This window comes from Apium graveolens, chromosome 9 (assembly GCF_009905375.1).
Source record: "Apium graveolens cultivar Ventura chromosome 9, ASM990537v1, whole genome shotgun sequence".
NCBI classification, from domain to species: Eukaryota; Viridiplantae; Streptophyta; class Magnoliopsida; order Apiales; family Apiaceae; genus Apium; species Apium graveolens.
The window spans coordinates 108102678-108119577 of record NC_133655.1 but is presented as its reverse complement, the minus strand read 5'-3'; the positions used below and the strand labels follow the sequence as shown (position 1 = coordinate 108119577).

Here is a 16900-nt window from a genome sequence, read left to right as displayed (position 1 = left end):
ATATTTACCAATCATGAATGCACCTCAGGTAGGTGAGGTAATTGCTTCTACAACTCCTACTTCTTCCAACCCCTCTATTTCTTTATCTTCTAGTGTGGCCATGAAATCTGTGATGCCCCAACAGATTTCTACCAAGGTCACCAAAACTAAACTTTCAAAATCCAAGACAAAGAAATCCACCTCTGTTGTTTCTCAAAAGACAACAGTTGTAACACCAACTATTAACCCTGAGATGAGTGAACATGGTGTGAGTGGTGAGGGGAGGGGTGAACATCAAAGAAACCCCCAGGATAAGGAAGGAAAGTTGAGTGCTTCCCAAGCTAGCCAAGCCACAGTTTCTCAAAAAGCTGTGGTGGTTGAACAGGTATCTAGCACATCCCTAGTAGCATCCTCCCAAAAGGATGTTACTATTGAAAATAGTTCCCAACCAGGAACACAGAACAAACGAGGGAGGGACACTAAAGCCAAACACTCACCAACAAAAGCCTTTATTAGAAGAAAGAAGGCCAGAACCCAATCTTCTACACAGGGTGCACACACTGCACAGATACATCCATTTGTATCTATGCCTTCTCAAACTCAGTTTGATGTGACTCCAATAAATGTGGAGTCACAGCCCCATTCTCTCACAATAATCACACATCAATCACCAAACACTTCATCACCATCTCTGGATGTGGATATGTTATTCCCATCAATTCCTGATTCTCCCTCTTTACAACTAAGGGAGAAGCCCCACTCAAATACAGGTGATCATCATCTATTAGATGATTTGTTGGATCACCCGCAAATTCTTTCAGATATAATTGAAGGATCTGTGTCACCACATTTCAAATCAATCTACACAGATTCAACAGTTATATCACTTTCAACTTCAACTTCTTTTCCTTCTTCAACGGATATCACTCATCCGTTGACAAGTGGTTGTTCTTCAACGGATAAGCTTAACAGCAGTCATCCGTTGATAACATCAGTTTTACCTTCAACGGATATTCCACATCCGTTGACAGTCTCTACACAAATAACTGAATTAATCCCAAGTGTAGAAGACATGAATACTGTGCAATCACTCTTAGGATTGAGGGAAGGGAGTGACAGTTTGAGTGAGAGGCTGGGTTGCTCCCAGGCAAAAGGAGAGATTGAGAGCTCAAAAATGCATGCTATTTCTTCCAGCATGGCAAAAGTGAGTGAGTGGAGTACCACCTTAGTAGGTGAAGGTGAGGGAGTGAGATGTGTGAGCCAGGGGGAGCCCCTGATGCAAGAACATAGAGATAAAGAGAGAAAAGCAGGTACAGTAGATACAAGGGTGGAACCAGCCATTGCTAATGAGTCAATGATTGTGGATGATGCTGAAAAGGAAAGACAATTTCAGCAACTTTACAAAGCTGTAATTGATAACATTTCCTTGAATGCTGACACTTTTACTCATCCTGTGACAGCCTATCAAATGTTGGCTGCTCAGGGCAATGAGGAGGCAGAAAGGTCACTACATCTAGTGCACACAACAGAATCTCTTCAAAGGGATAAAGCTGCCATTAACAAAATGCCTTCTACAGCTGGTGAGCCATCTGAGGAATTTGGAGCAAATTCTGATGATGATGACTCTATTTCTTTTGATGGAAGCATGGACTTAGGGGGAGATGAAGGCCCTAGTTCAATTCCAAATCTACCTGAATGGGCCTTGACTAAGGAGTATAGATCAGGGGAATTCAATGTCTCTTTAGTCAAACAAATCAACACTATTCAACAGGCCATTCAGAATACTTCACATGCAAGTATCAAGGCTATCCTTCAAGCTCACCTGGACTCACTGCATCTCATGAAGCTGCAGCAAGTGAAGCAGAATCTGGGTATGGATGATCTAAGGAAGGATATTGCTGACTTGAAAACCTATACTTCAGATAAATTGGATTCAGTCATGCCCTATGGTACATTGCAGGACTTGGTTTTGAGATTGAAGAAAGAATCTGTTACTGAAAAACGGTTGGCCAAGTTAGAAGACAGAGTTCAAGTTATTGAAGATTCTGTGGCCACCATTCTTCACAACCAACAATCTCAAACCAGTCTCCTAATGCAGCTGGCAAAAGCACAAGGCTTGACCCCTCTCCTTGATGATAACAAAAAGGGGGAGAGTAAAAGGGAAGGGGAAGGAGAGCCATCTACAAAAGTCAACATATCTAAAGTGCTAGTTCCTGCCATCACTACTTCTCCAATCATTCAAATCAAGGGCAAGCCTGATGGAATTGATTTGATTCAGCTTGCAGCAGCTGAAATCCAAGTGAAAGAGCAAAGGAGGAGAATTGATGAAAGGTTGCAACTGTTGTTTGGTTCTACACAAGACAAATCAACATCTGTGAAACACAGCACAAAAATTGAACCAATCAACATGGAGCTCATGCCAGTAGGGAGTCATAAGGATGGAGAAGCTTCTTCCAAAGAACTACAAGCTATAATCCTCAAGCCCAATGAAAGATCCAATAAGGACTCAACAAAGAATCCTTTAAAAGAAGTGGACTTTCCTCCTCCAAAAGATGATGAGAACAAGATTTTAGGCAGGAGTATTGCCTATCTCAAAAAGTCCATGGATGAGGCTGTAAGGAGAAATAGAGCTATTATCATTAGAGAGGGAAAGAGCATATGTGTGATGCAAGGACATCCCAAATTCTCAATAGCCAAGAAGGAAGAAGCCAAGCAATTAGAAGCTGACAAAAGAGCACAAGCAAAGCTTGAACAACAGCTAAAGTCAAGTCTAGTTGAAAAAGAAAAAGGGATTGAAGTCAGGGGTGAAGACAAGACTACAAACCTAGATGAGGTTTTAGGGAGAATATTTGGTGAGAGTGTGGAAGAAAGAGAGGAATGGCAGAAGGGAAACAGAAGAAAGACCAAGGCACATAGAAGGAGTGGAGATAACACTGAAGTAACCAAATCTATATCTAAACCACTATCTTCCATACCTGAACCTCTTGTTGCTGATCCCACAATAAACATCCATGGTGAACCAATCATTCCAAAAGAGGAACCTATTGATTGGGACACTATCAAATTGCCTACCTTTCTAACCACTCTTCCACCACCAAAGAAACAGAAAAGAAAACCAAAATCTACACCTCCCATAACCTCTAAGAAATTCACTCAAAAACAAAAACCTAAGCCTAAGTCACCCATTTCTAAAGATGATTATGTTCACATCTGTGACATAAAAGAAATTTCAGACATTGAACTCTATCTGGATGAGCTGGAGGATGTAAGGGGAATAGCTGCCTACAGACAGCTACCAGAGAGATTAGTGTTCAGATATAAAGGAGCTGGGGAAAGAACATGGCCTCTCCACAGGATTCTGGATGAAGGCTACTCTACCTTGATTAGAGTCTTTTCAGCCATACAAAAGGATTCTGGCTTTACCAGAACTGCCAAGACTGAAATTCTCAACAAGATAGCCAATATAAGGAAAACTTGGAGGGAGCCCAATGCTTTACCCAGGACTTTACTCATTCAAGAAAGGGGAATTACAATTCACAAATCACCTCATTGGTTGATGGAATTTAGAGATGATAAAGGAGTCAGAAGATTTTTCAGACTTGAAGACCAACTCAAGATTGCCAGCAATGAAACTCTCAAAGAAATGCAATCTAAGTTGGATGTCAGTGTTGAAGATGAAGCTGAATTCTTCAGACAACTCCAACTCCAAATTGAGGAAAATGACAAAAGGCTAGGAAAGAAAACCAGGGAACAAAGAAGAAAAAGATGATCTGCTCAGACTAAAGGAGTGTCCTTGGAAACACTGTAAATCTTCAATTACCTCCTAGTACATACACTTTTGCAGCACTATTAAATTTCTACTTAGTTTCAATTCATATATCTGTTAAGTGTTTTGTTATCATCAAGTTAACCCTGAATTTATGCCTACAATTCTTATAGACATAAATAGGGGGAGATTGTTAGGAATGTATGTGCATTAGTTTGATGATATGTTTAACAAAATACTTAAGTAGAAATTTAGTGTCTGTAGCCTCAACGGATAAGACCACTTTGGCTATCCGTTGATGGTGTAGCTTTACTTAGAAATAAGTTTAGTGTTGTAGCATATTTCAGTCTCTGTATTTAAAATGTAATTCTTAGAAGTTGAGAGAAACTATGAGTCATGTTGACTACTAGATGATATGCAGATAGGAAGGCCAATTGTAAATACTTCATGCCTTGTAATTTTGTATAAGTGAAGTGGTATCAACGGATGACTTAAAGACCTTCAACGGATAAGAAGCTAAGCTTCAACGGATGTCTCTAAAGCTTCAACGGATAAAGTCATCAACGGATAACATCCTTCAACGGATGAGTGCATCAACGGATGAAAGCTTCAACGGATAACATCCTTCAACGGATGAGTGCATCAACGGATGAAAGCTTCAACGGATATTCTGATGATTAGCCGTTGATAAGTGGTAGTTGTACCTACAAACAGAGGCACATGGGTTGATAGAGACAACTGAGATGTGGTAGCCGAATTTCAGGAACAACAGAAAAAGCAGCCGTTCTTCTTCAGTACAAAGATGCAATAGTCAACAAAGTACTGGAGTGAACAGGAAAAGAAGCAAGTGAAGAACTTATTTTATTACTGTATTTTAATATTGTTTTTCACTTGTACACTTGGTAATATATAAACCAAGTAGAAGCTAGTAATTAGAAGAAAATTTTCCAGAGCTGTTTAGAAAAATATTGAGAGAAAATTCATCTAGTTTGTACTAGGATGCAGCTGTGATCAACATTGTTTAATCACAGATTTTCTAAAATACCATCTCTGGTGGAACAACAAATCCACCAGAAAAGTTTTTAAGGTCTGTTGTGTTCTTTACATTTGTGCTTGAATATATATCTGTCTGTATTAGCTTAAAGCAATTCACACACTTGTTCTTCTTGAACACACAACTTTATAAACTGCTCAAAACTTGAAAAAGTTTTGAGATTTACATTCAACCCCCCTTCTGTAAATCTCATTGTTAGTCCACTAGGAATAACAGCATGTATATTCACTTTTTATATTTAATGGATACACATATGTATAACGCGTATTTTGTTGAAAATGAAAAATAAATACGAATACTCATCATTTTGCATGTTCTTTCTTATTTTTTAAGAAATTGAATACGCATTTTCTAGATTAGTACGTTGTAGATATTTTAGGTGGTTATTCCCACTTATAAATATTTTGGATCATTAAAGTTCGAAAAATATGTACTTCGGTCATTTTTCATCCCTGTTATAGGTATTTTAATTAATTAGATAATGTAATTTTAAATTCGAAAGGAAAAAATCAATTCAATAGTTCTTCAACTATTGAAGTTTTCTGCTTCAAAACCCTAAAAGTTCATTCAATTTGTAGATCTTAAATTTTAGTCTTTACATTCATATACTTTTTTTCTTTGAAACAAGAAAAAACTTCATCTATTATATATGTAATAGAGCAACTCGGGGGTTAGATGAGATATTTTATTCCTATCAAAATTATTAAATCACCCCTCATAATTGTATATTAATAATTATTTCATTTAATATGCATGTATTAATTGCATCTAACTTAATATGTATTTATTAATTGGTACGACTCTTTAATACGTTTATTTATTATTACTTCATTATCTAAATTAAATTAACAATTTATAACAATATACATACACACACAAGCACGCGCGCGCGCGCACACACACACACATATATATATATATATATATATTATAATAATACAATGAACTATTATAATAAAGTATCGTTATCATAAAACAGCGAAAACTAAATGTAAACGAAGATGAGACTGTAATTTTTAAGGCTAGATGTGATGTACATGTAAAAAATTTCAAACGTATCTAAATATAACAAATATAAAATTTTCATTTTTATAGGAAAAATATTTTAACAAACTCAAGAATCATTAATGTTACGACATATACTTCTCGTTCATGAAATCATTGGTCTCACAACATATAATCTTGTCATGATCAACAACCATGTAACTCACAAATACATTAGTTATTTTTTTAAAAAAATAATCTATTCGCATTTTCAACATGTGTGGTGAAAAATACCAACAATCGCTATGATGCATATTGCAAACCCAAAATAAGAAATTAAGGCTACTAAATCAAATTAACTAAATTTTTTCTTAATCGATTAACATGATCTTGTAAAATATTTAGGAATGTCCATGCTCGATAGCACCAATTGTAGAATTTCAAAATTCATAACACTTCAAATTAAATAATTTATGAATATTATACATCTATTATTCAATTGAAAATTAGAAAAAGGATTATCTCACAACATAACCTTTACTTCATTTATGTAAATATAAACATGGTTCATATATGAGTTTAAAAAAATTTTGTGCTTCACACGGTCTATAAAATATACAAATTGAAGAAGCTCATACTTACATATAGGTCTCTGCACACACAAAACTAACTTCTTATAAATCACACCATGCTATATATTTATTTAAAAAATATGTATATAAATTTTAAAATTTTATAAAATAGAGCCCCGTACCTCATACTGGTAATAAAACTAGTTAATCTGAAAAATACGTCTCCAACAATCCAACAATAGGTTTTGGAGACTAAAAATATTATAGCAATCAACCATAAAGGGGGCTCTAGCCAAAAGTGAGCTACTTGATTGAATTGCTTCTTAACCATACATTACTTTTATTCCTTAATTTTGTAAATTTTTAATTTTAGTGCGGGCGTAATAATCAAACAAAATAAGTTCTCAAATGTTATATTGTTACGCTAGACAATAATTTAATTTAAAAAAAATAATAATCGGATGACTACCATCACTTCAATTCCTCTGTATTTTACTCCAAAAAATATCGAATTATTCACTTAATTTAACAGTACAAACACCACAATCATAAGTACGCTCAGCTGCTATATTACAAATTAACACACAAGGAATTACAAAGCAAGTAGCAAATATCAAATTTAAGCTAGTAACAAAAGGTGAGGCTGTCTGGTAGTATAATTTAATTTAAGTGCTCTCTTCTTCAACCTCTTTAGAAGGCATACAAGGTGGGTCATATAAGCTGAAAACTCTGTAAGCTGAGATGAGAGCTAACATCAGAAAAAATAAGAAGGCAAGTGCATTGACACCCAAAATGAGAATGAGTTTGTTGCAGAATTTTTCATAAGAGAAACAGGCTTCACTCCATGACACATCTCTAGCACCATTGTATAACAAGTATGTCGTTTCTGCCACTGCACTAACGGATGTGATCAACAAGTAAGCTATCACCTGCATATACCACCCAAATTTTTAAGCTTAATTCACCTTCCAATTGTGGGTGTATATGTCTGAGATTTTTGCTTACGGTGCACAAGGCTCTCGCATTAGTAGGGTCGTATCTGTTTAATAGCTAGCTAACAGACACTTGACTCTCGCCTAATGCATATGTATATCTTGTGATTGTCTGGAACTTTAATCACTAATGCTTTTAAAATTAATAAAATTGACCTGATCAGATATGAAGAAGAGCCAGGCTTTGTTAGCTAAGACTCTGATCCAAGCACAAACAGCTGCGACAAGAGCATATCCAGCAGAGAAAGCATTAACACAGATTAAGTATCTGTGTTAATCAACCAGTGTGTCAGTATCAAACATTCATATACATATATAACATGTATGTCATAAAACGACCTCGTAAAAATAAAACGACCAGTAAGATACATGAGATAGAGATTGTTACTTGAATCCCTTAAAATTGCTGAACTCGAGCTTCCCATAAATGTTGTTGTCTTGGTGATTGTTTACAGCCAAACAAATGGAAGCCAAACTCAGAGGAATGACTAACAACCTAAGACAAGAATCAATTAACTTGAGGGCAGGTACATTCTCACTAACAAACCTCATCATGATCACTCTCAATCTACCCAACAACTGGGGTTTGCTGCTACTATAAATTTTGAAGAGAAGTAAAAAGGAGGTGAGAAGAAAACAAACTTCTGTCTATGACTATAAATATACTAGTAGCAAGTAGCAACACCAATACTAATATATATATCCAGAAAAGGTTGAGTTGTAATGTGAAAGGGAAATAAGTGGTGCAAAAGCTTTGGAGTGTTATATTATATAGTGGGAAGAGAGAGAAGCAATGGCCTGGACTCTGGAGTATAAAATCTTCTAGTAGAAAAGGCTTCATCATGCTGAGGTAGGTCGGCTGGTATGGTTCTAACTTCTAATATATATCTGTGTGTTTATATATGCTCTCATTTCAAATTTGTCTTGATTCTCTCACTCTCATTCTGGATAAAATTCAAAAATCTGACTAATCGGTTGAGGTATCGGTTGAAATAATCAGGAATCTTTGTTTAGAATACTGGTATCTTATGTATATACATGTAAGGGAGAACAAGTATACTCTAATACTGTATCGGAAAGAGATAGTATGGATTGGGGGGTGGGGGGTACTTGAGAGCATAATCCAGATGGCGCCACTGCATTCATTTCCATCTACTGCACTGACTTTCAGATTCATAGAAACTATGAAAGGTGTCACTGCCGGTAATTATTTCGTGAAGAAGCCTGGACCTCTAGTTATTGTACACATTCTTGTATGTTTCGTGGAATAGGTGACATGACAGTCACTTCTTTAAAACATACCCTATTTTCATTTGTAATTCTTGTTTTCTCTAAAATGAGCAAATGCTAGATTACAAAATTTAATTACAATTAAACAGATGTCGTAAGAATATCAGAAAAATGTTTTCTGCGAAAAAGAATGGTCCACAAATGGAGTCCCTGAGGTTCTCAACTTATTACTAGATACAATATGTTTCTCATTTTGTCAAATCTTGCTTCACACTTCACAGCTCAGAAATGAACACTTAAATCAGCAAAGGTATCTTGATTATTATTGATCAATAGGCAAAACTGCTTGCCCAAATTATATAGAATATCCATTTGTCATACATGGCAAACTGCAGACAGATGGTGGTTTACAGAGTAACAAATTAATGGATTTCTGTAAGGGTTCTTCTCTTTACTAAAAAAACAAAACAGAACCGCGCCAATAAGCCTCTACCTCTTTTGCTCTATCTTTCTGATGATGGGTAATATACATACTAGAATTTACACAATTGTTTTATGCAATTTGAGCCACCTTTAGAGACTAAGAGAAAAATATATAACAATCAGAAGACTGCACTCCACAGAGCATTTTCACCTTCACCACATCGTCTGTGAACCTCCTTGATCCTATCAGATGACCTGCATATTCCACTACAGCTCCAGTCGAAAGAAGCAACGCATATGTTTCCAGCCTGGGCCTTCCACTCACAATCTGTGGCAGCATAATGGATAACCAACTGCTAAGCTTATGAATTTGTTTAACCTATATATGTTTGTTAGCTATAGCTTCCCTTAAATTATATTTTTATTTCTTTCACTCTGTGGAAGGACTGATCAAATATATATAGTACTATTTACCTAATATTATGAACATTAGGACAACCTAATGATTCCAGACAAACCAGACAGAAGGTCTAATTTAGTCTTGCAACTATAAGAGCACGCTGCTTTCGAACTTTAAAAATATAGCTACTCATATTTTTATGTGCAGAATTACATGTAATTGTAACCAATACCTGGTGGCGTCCCACAGCATAATCTCCGATCATCTATATGTTCCACATCCAGTCCAATAAACCATGACCCCAGTGAGACATCCTCATTGGCATACTTATGTAGCATGTGCCTACATTATTGTTCGAGAAGCCAGACTTAATAAAAAAAAATGAAGACATACAATTTTTTTTACAATAAATCAATTACTTACTGATTTATGGATATGTAAGTAGCTAAATCTTTTGAAATAGCATATAGTTGCCCTGTTGCGTGACGGAAATACTTGTTTCCCTCCTCGCCAAATTTCCAGTACTCAGGTTCATGATACCTCACTCCCCTGACAGTATTGTTAACATTCAGTAAGAAAAATTGGTCATGTATCTAATTATAGTAGGTGTAGAGGGATTCTTTGCTTACTTTTGGGCAAGGACAGGACCAGATTTCATGCATCCCATGTACACGTGGGACTTTGATCGATGCCTGGCTAGAGTTGCTCCAAGTGTTGCTGCAGTAGTACATAACCACACAAAAGTAATTTCTCTTAATATTTTGTGAACAATCAGTCATGACTTCCATGGTCAACGATATAATTTTAAAATAAGAAGGTACGGAAATCTTTCCCGCTGTATATATTAGAGTAACATCTACTAAGAATCATCTGTAATTCTGTATACGTTTATTTCTATATTAGAAAAACTGAAGCTGTCTGCAAATTTTGATCTAACCATTTATAATCCATTCTACGTCATATATGTACTGGGTTATGCCATTACCAATTCATGCCTACATATGAATTCTTGAAACATTGGTGAATTTTGAACAAACCAATAAGCTACAGCAAAAATATACCTGGCCATAAGAAGCAAACATCTATACATTTATTATTATATGAATCTGCAAGATGCCAATATGTTGCGCATTGCTAGATTTTTACCTATGTTTACATGTACGTCATCGTCAACCTTCACATAGAAATCCGCATCCCACAAAGCCACCGCGGTGGCAAAATATATCTTTGTCTTGGTTGACAGTTCAAGGTATCCCTCAACATGGTCCTGCTCAGATTTAATCAATCAAAGAAGTGCTCGTCAGTTGGTTTGACCAAGAAATTAGTTAGCAACAGGAAGGAATCGGTTGATATGAGATGATGGGTGTGGGCCTAATTGAAATAATTTATTTAGCATATTTTGAAGATGTTGATAACTGGGAGAGAATGCATACCAGCCTCAAGAAATCTCCATGTTTCTGCTCTTCTGCTTCGATAGCTCTATCGAGTATACCACCTGATGTAGCACTAATGACAACAAGAAAAGCAACGGAGATAAGAACGAACTCTACCTCGGTCCTCGATACATTATTGGAAAGCTAATTAAGAAAAAAGTCCTCTTCGAATAATAATAAGAAATATTATTCTCAACTAATGTCAAAAATAAGATTTGGATAACAGAAATTTACTCTAAATCAGATGTAATAGTATGCTCTGAAACATGATAAAAATCAATAAGTTGTGACAAATGTGACTGTCCCCATCCAACTGTATGTATTTATCCTTTGAGTTGATCTTAATTATAAGCTTAAGTTTCACCCACCTGTGGCCTATCACAAATCTCATTATAATGCCTTTCTCTTCTTCGAGCTTCTTCAGTTTTTCACCTGGTAACATATTACATATATTTTATTAATTAAATAAGAAACAAGTAATATTATTGAAGAAAATAAGCACGCAAAAAACACTTAGTTACCCTGTTGCATCCATGTTGCACGAACAGAGTCTCTTCTCTTTCGGCTGCTAAAGGCAGTGTTAATTCCAATCACCATTAAATATTTTCTTCTCTTTGTTGATTCAGTTACACTCAAGTCGCCAGATACAGGTATACCAGTGAGTATAGAATCTTGCACGGCCCTTGCTGCAGCTAATTCCATTTCCAGATTAGATATTGTTTTATCCAGCGACCTGCACAGAGGCATATGTATCATAAATTAACTGAACAGAAAGAATACTTCCACTAAAAGTGAATCCAGTCATTTGAAGAAAGAAGCCTACTGTATAGTGTGCTGTGCTTTTGAAATTTCTCCAGAAGTTTCCTCAGCCTTGTCCTGATGCAAATATAATTATCAGACCATGAAGAACTAATTTGATTAAAAAAAACATGCACGGAAATGGGAATAGATGATGCTGAGATTAAAGTGTCATGTTCTTTAGTAAGGTATGGTGTTACTGGTAATTTCATGACACTTACAACTCTTGGATTGCAACCCTCTGCAACTAACTTTAGCTTTTCATCTTCAATCCTAGTTGATCTTGATATCCCTTTAGCTTCTGGCACTGCCCACATTCTAAAATAACTACTGATTAATATGTCATTCATAAACAAGCAAATTGTATTCATGATGAAAGTTAGGACAGACCACAGAGGCAGCAAGGGGGGCCATATTCAAGGAAGGGACATGGCAGTCATAGATATCACATATAAAATCTTTCTTGACATGTACTTACTAAAAACATTAAACTCTTACTAGAGTAGTCAATTAATCTATTATGGTTCATAGAAACAGTCATTTCAATCCTTAATTTAAATCAAACTAATACGTTGACATATTTTTATCTATGGTCTCCTCAGTAATCTGTTGAATACTTACCTGCTACTTGGCCTTTCTCTAGGGAGTATAAACTTTTTATCAGTTACGTCCAATTTTACATGTCATATCTAATTAGTGCTACATCCCTAGCATTGTCGTCTTGTGGATCCCCCTCTTCTCTTGGGAACAAGAGGTTGGTGGATTCAACCTCAATGGAGGCATTGGTGTATGAATTGAAAATCAAGAGTGGCCCAGCAGTAACAAAGCTTCCCCTAGTGCTAGATAAGGTCTAGAGTTCTCACTCCGCCCGGTGCCCTGTGTACGTATATTACCATATCGGGGACTCTAGGTGAGCTTCCATCCAAAGTGCAATTAAGGTAACTACCTAGGCCATGGGACTTCCTCTGTAACACAACTAACACATCTACCACACCCAGTTCAATATGTGCAATTATGTCATATCCATCTTCCAGTTTTTTAACTCTCTGTAGCTCCAAACTCACACCTTCTCTTTGATATGGACAATCTGCAACTACTTCAACAGAAATTGTTATGGCATTTAGCCATTATTTATCCCAGATCCCTTCTTTCAATGGAAATATGGTATATATTTCAAAGTTTAGATTCTTGTTGCCTGACTGTATCTCATCTAAGCATCTACAACTATATCATGACAAAGAATTTTGGTACTTGAGCAAAAGGGCATAAAATTTATAAATGCAGCCCAAATATCATAAAATGAGTGCACCCTCTTTTTGTGCAGCAGTTTAAGTTTAGCTAAAGCACCGTTGTTTACCAAAACATAACTCTGATCGAAAAAATTCCCTAAAAATGTATTCTTTGAGAAAACCTCAGCCCGAATTGAATTCAGGAAAAGTGTCTGTCCAGAAAATGATTTCCAGGAAATTTTTAACAGTCATTTGACTGTCATAAAAAATTATGAAAATTTGTGAAAAATAATTTATTTGGAAAATGTTTTCCTCTTTTGAAAAGAGAATCATTTTCCAGATATTCATAACATTTTTCAGAAGAAATTTCTCCATTAGAAAATATTTTATTTTCCAGATATCAAACAAAAGCGGGAAGATATTACCAAAATTTCAGATTTTCCTGCATGCATTGATTCTACAAGATATTTTAATAAAAAAATAAAAGCTGACAAATATTTTCCACCAACCGAACAGGAGCACAATGTTATGCATATTATTTTTTAGTTTAAGGAGTAAAGTTATTATGTCATGTTTAAGCTATTTCATGGGAACTAATGTGTTTACTCGCCAGGGAGTACTCCTACTACTGTTAATGTATAAAGCAATATAGATGGAGAGAAAATGTCATATTTTTTCCAAATAACAATTGTGCTAGAAAGTTAAAGAAAAAAACAATATATAACTCTACAGCTTATCCTGAGTGATATCATAATGATCATAGGAACATAATTATTGAATTTTGCTCAATCTCGGTCCCAAAGCAGAAGCTAGAACTTTTCCCCTTTTTAACACTGAAATAGTGAATAGATGCCACAACCATCTTTCTATCCCAAAATGGAAGCCATAACAACTACTTCTTTCACAATCAAATAATAAAAAGATTCAACAATCATCATCCAACCCTATTACGAAAACCAAAACTTGTGTTCAAATCCATGACCTTTTCATGGACCACGGAGGGAGGCCTTGCATTTACCACTAGGCCATCTAAAATCCTTACTAAATCTCAATCGATCTTACAATACAACAAATGCACAATACCAAACCTTACAATTCAATTCAACAAAATTAATACAACTTTTAAGTGTACAGAAATTTGGTTTTTCTTTACCAGAAATACAAACATCTTAGAATCAAGTTTCCAGGAGAAGGATAAGATTTAAGTGACAAGTAGCAAGATTGATAAAAATAGACAAATGGACATATCAGAAATCAGATAAAAAACGTTGATGAGGAGGTAGAAAAGAAAGAAAATACCTGTCGGTGAAGAGCATTCCAACACAAAAACAAGCAATACATAGAATGAAACTCAATTTCCGGGACATAACAGCATTTCTTGAATTAGACTCCACTGCTTTGTTTTTCCAAGACATTGTCTTGCTCACCCTACTTTAAAAACACCAATCAATTTCTCAGATGACCCATCAAATATCTCAGCTCAAGTTACTGCATCAAAAAGTAATGAATCTTCAAGTTTGAACCCGAGATCAAAATCTTAAAGTTTGCTCTTTTTACTCAGCAACTAGGAGGAGTAATATAAAAACTACAACTCACTTTCTATCTGTTTGTATGTATATATTCTATATAAAATATCTTTGCGGATGAGGCTGATGGGTGTAGAAACTGAGGAGAGTTGGCAACAGCAATGTCTTGATTTCCACCACCACTGCCTTTTCTTGAATTAATGTAGGGTCTTTTGAATTATCAGATTTTAACCTTTTTTCGTTCATCACTTCAATTACGATTTTTTATTCGTTAATCAAAAATAAAAATAATATTATATTCTAGTACATAAATTAGCTTCAAGTTTGGGTTACGGTGATGACCTGTGTGGTTAGGTAGGTACTGGTACTGCACATGCACCTAACATGGCTACACACACTAATATATAAATATTTCTTATTTTTTCATTTTTATAAATCATTACTCTCATAATTTAATACATGGCGAACACAGACATGATCAAAAGTCAAATCTTATGAGTTAATCAAATTCATATTGAAATCAATGTCAAATTGGTATCTGTACTTGTACACTTAGACGGAGAAATCTCACAAAAACAAATTTTGAGATTCTTCGTTTAAACCAAAGTCTACTAGGGTGATTATTCGTTGAAAAAGCCGCCTGAACGTGGTGGTTATGATGAATCCCGAACTGAGAATGTAGGGGTTATTAGCGGTGACACATAAGACACCCGCTTCCATTCCCTATATAATGCGTCAGCGTATTCCTTTACCGAGAATCAAAATCACGTAGTTTTTGGATGATAAAAATCTGTGCGACCTAGGTTTCCCATTTCGAGATCCACTTGGAGAACCTGTTAAACTGTCTTCGACTAATTTTAATCATGTTGGTTGACTACTGTTGGAAAATATGGGTATAAGTCTCATATTGGTAAGTCATATTTTTGAGCATTATGACTAAAAGATATGTGAGATATGATGATATTCTCTTAATAATGGAAATTATTATTTTCCATTAGAATTTGGCTCAAATATTATGGCATAAATTAATTTGATTTTGTTTCAGATTAATTGATATGGTGTATGTCTTGATATATTCAATCTGATTCTGTTTCAGATTATTTATGGAATAGAGTAGCTTGCAAGTATTACACCGATTCCATAATTAATGATATTTAATTATGGAAAAGAGTAGCGCACAAGTCTATCTACACCTATATAAACACCTCTAAGGCGTTAGGGTTAGACACACCAAAAACATATTCGTCTCTAAACACAAATCTCTCTCTCTCGGTGATAGTTTCGTGCCCGTTCAAGCTCGCTGAAGGTGCTCGTTATCCGTAACGCCGCCGCTACCTCGTTTTATCCTGGGAGGCTATCGACTCGCACATACGGTGAGAGGCGAAATAGTTTTAAGGAGACAGTTTCAACTGGACTCGAGGATCTCTCTTCTGTTTATATCTTTTCTTCCTCCGTTTGATTTCGTTTACTCACGCACACACTTGTTTGATTATTTGTATTAATCGCAGATTGTTTTCACAATCTTAAAGCTAATTTATTTTATATACATCTGTGACTGATACATCTGTATCTGCTTGTTTTGTTGAGTAACAGATCGATGGAGAACCAAACTGTGAACGATTCGATGAACATGACGGCTGATCCCAACGCACAGATCACTGGATCTGATGGGGTTCACCAGCAGCCGATTAACCCTAACGCACGGATCGTACGATCTGATGGGGGTCAAACGCCTGTTGGACATGTGCCTTCGGGACATGTGCCTTCGGGACATGTGCCTGTGGGACACACTGTCATTGGACAGTTTAGTGTTCCTCTTGGACAGATATCGGCAGGATTCACTCCTCCGATCATACCTGCGGTGCCTACTGGTGTGCATACACCTGTAGTACAGACGCACGTACCATCTGTTCCACCCGTGGTGCCTGCTGCACCTGTTATGCCAACTGTGCCTGCTGCACATGCTGAAAAACCTGAGAAGTTCAACGGAACGAACTTCAAACGTTGGCAACAAAAGATGCACTTTTATCTGACCACGTTGCATATGGATCGCTTCCTTAAGGAAGAACCACCGTTGCTCACTGCTGAGAGTAACATGCAGACTATGTATGCTGCTGATGCTTGGAAGCACTCCGACTACATCTGTCGGAACTATGTGTTAAATTGTTTGTCTGACTCGTTGTATAACGTATACAGCGCAAAGCCAACAGCTAAGGTCTTATGGGAGTCACTTGACCATAAGTATAAAACCGAGGACGCTGGGGCAAAGAAGTGGATTGTTGGCCGCTTTCTTGATTATAAGATGGCAGACTCTAAGACTGTGGTCAGTCAGGCAGGTGATCATTCATGACATTCATGCTGAGGGAATGGTCATAAGTGAGTCTTTCCAAGTTGCTGCTGTTATTGAAAAGCTTCCACCTGGATGAAAAGATTTCAAGAACTACCTTAAGCACAAGCGAAAGGAGATGTCTATGGAGGATCTTATTGTTAGACTTCGTATTGAAGAAGACAACA

At 36.1% G+C, this 16900-nt stretch overlaps 2 protein-coding genes across 2 annotated transcripts; both read right to left on the bottom strand.

The window, feature by feature from the left end:
* Positions 1-6908: 6908 nt before the first annotated feature.
* LOC141683552 (CASP-like protein 2D1) lies at positions 6909-8051 on the bottom strand. Its single transcript, XM_074488291.1, has 3 exons — positions 7736-8051; positions 7504-7615; positions 6909-7284 (listed from the first exon to the last, which is right to left on the bottom strand). The coding sequence occupies exons 1-3, from the start codon at positions 7900-7902 to the stop codon at positions 7021-7023; spliced, it is 543 nt and encodes a 180-aa protein (XP_074344392.1). The 5' UTR covers positions 7903-8051; the 3' UTR covers positions 6909-7020.
* Positions 8052-8878: 827 nt separating this feature from the next.
* Positions 8879-14703, bottom strand: LOC141683550 (putative beta-1,3-galactosyltransferase 2). Its single transcript, XM_074488290.1, has 11 exons — positions 14160-14703; positions 11853-11949; positions 11657-11709; positions 11355-11566; positions 11202-11265; positions 10834-10906; positions 10547-10667; positions 10030-10117; positions 9824-9949; positions 9633-9742; positions 8879-9328 (listed from the first exon to the last, which is right to left on the bottom strand). The coding sequence occupies exons 1-11, from the start codon at positions 14273-14275 to the stop codon at positions 9180-9182; spliced, it is 1209 nt and encodes a 402-aa protein (XP_074344391.1). The 5' UTR covers positions 14276-14703; the 3' UTR covers positions 8879-9179.
* Between the last annotated feature and the right edge of the window lie 2197 nt (positions 14704-16900).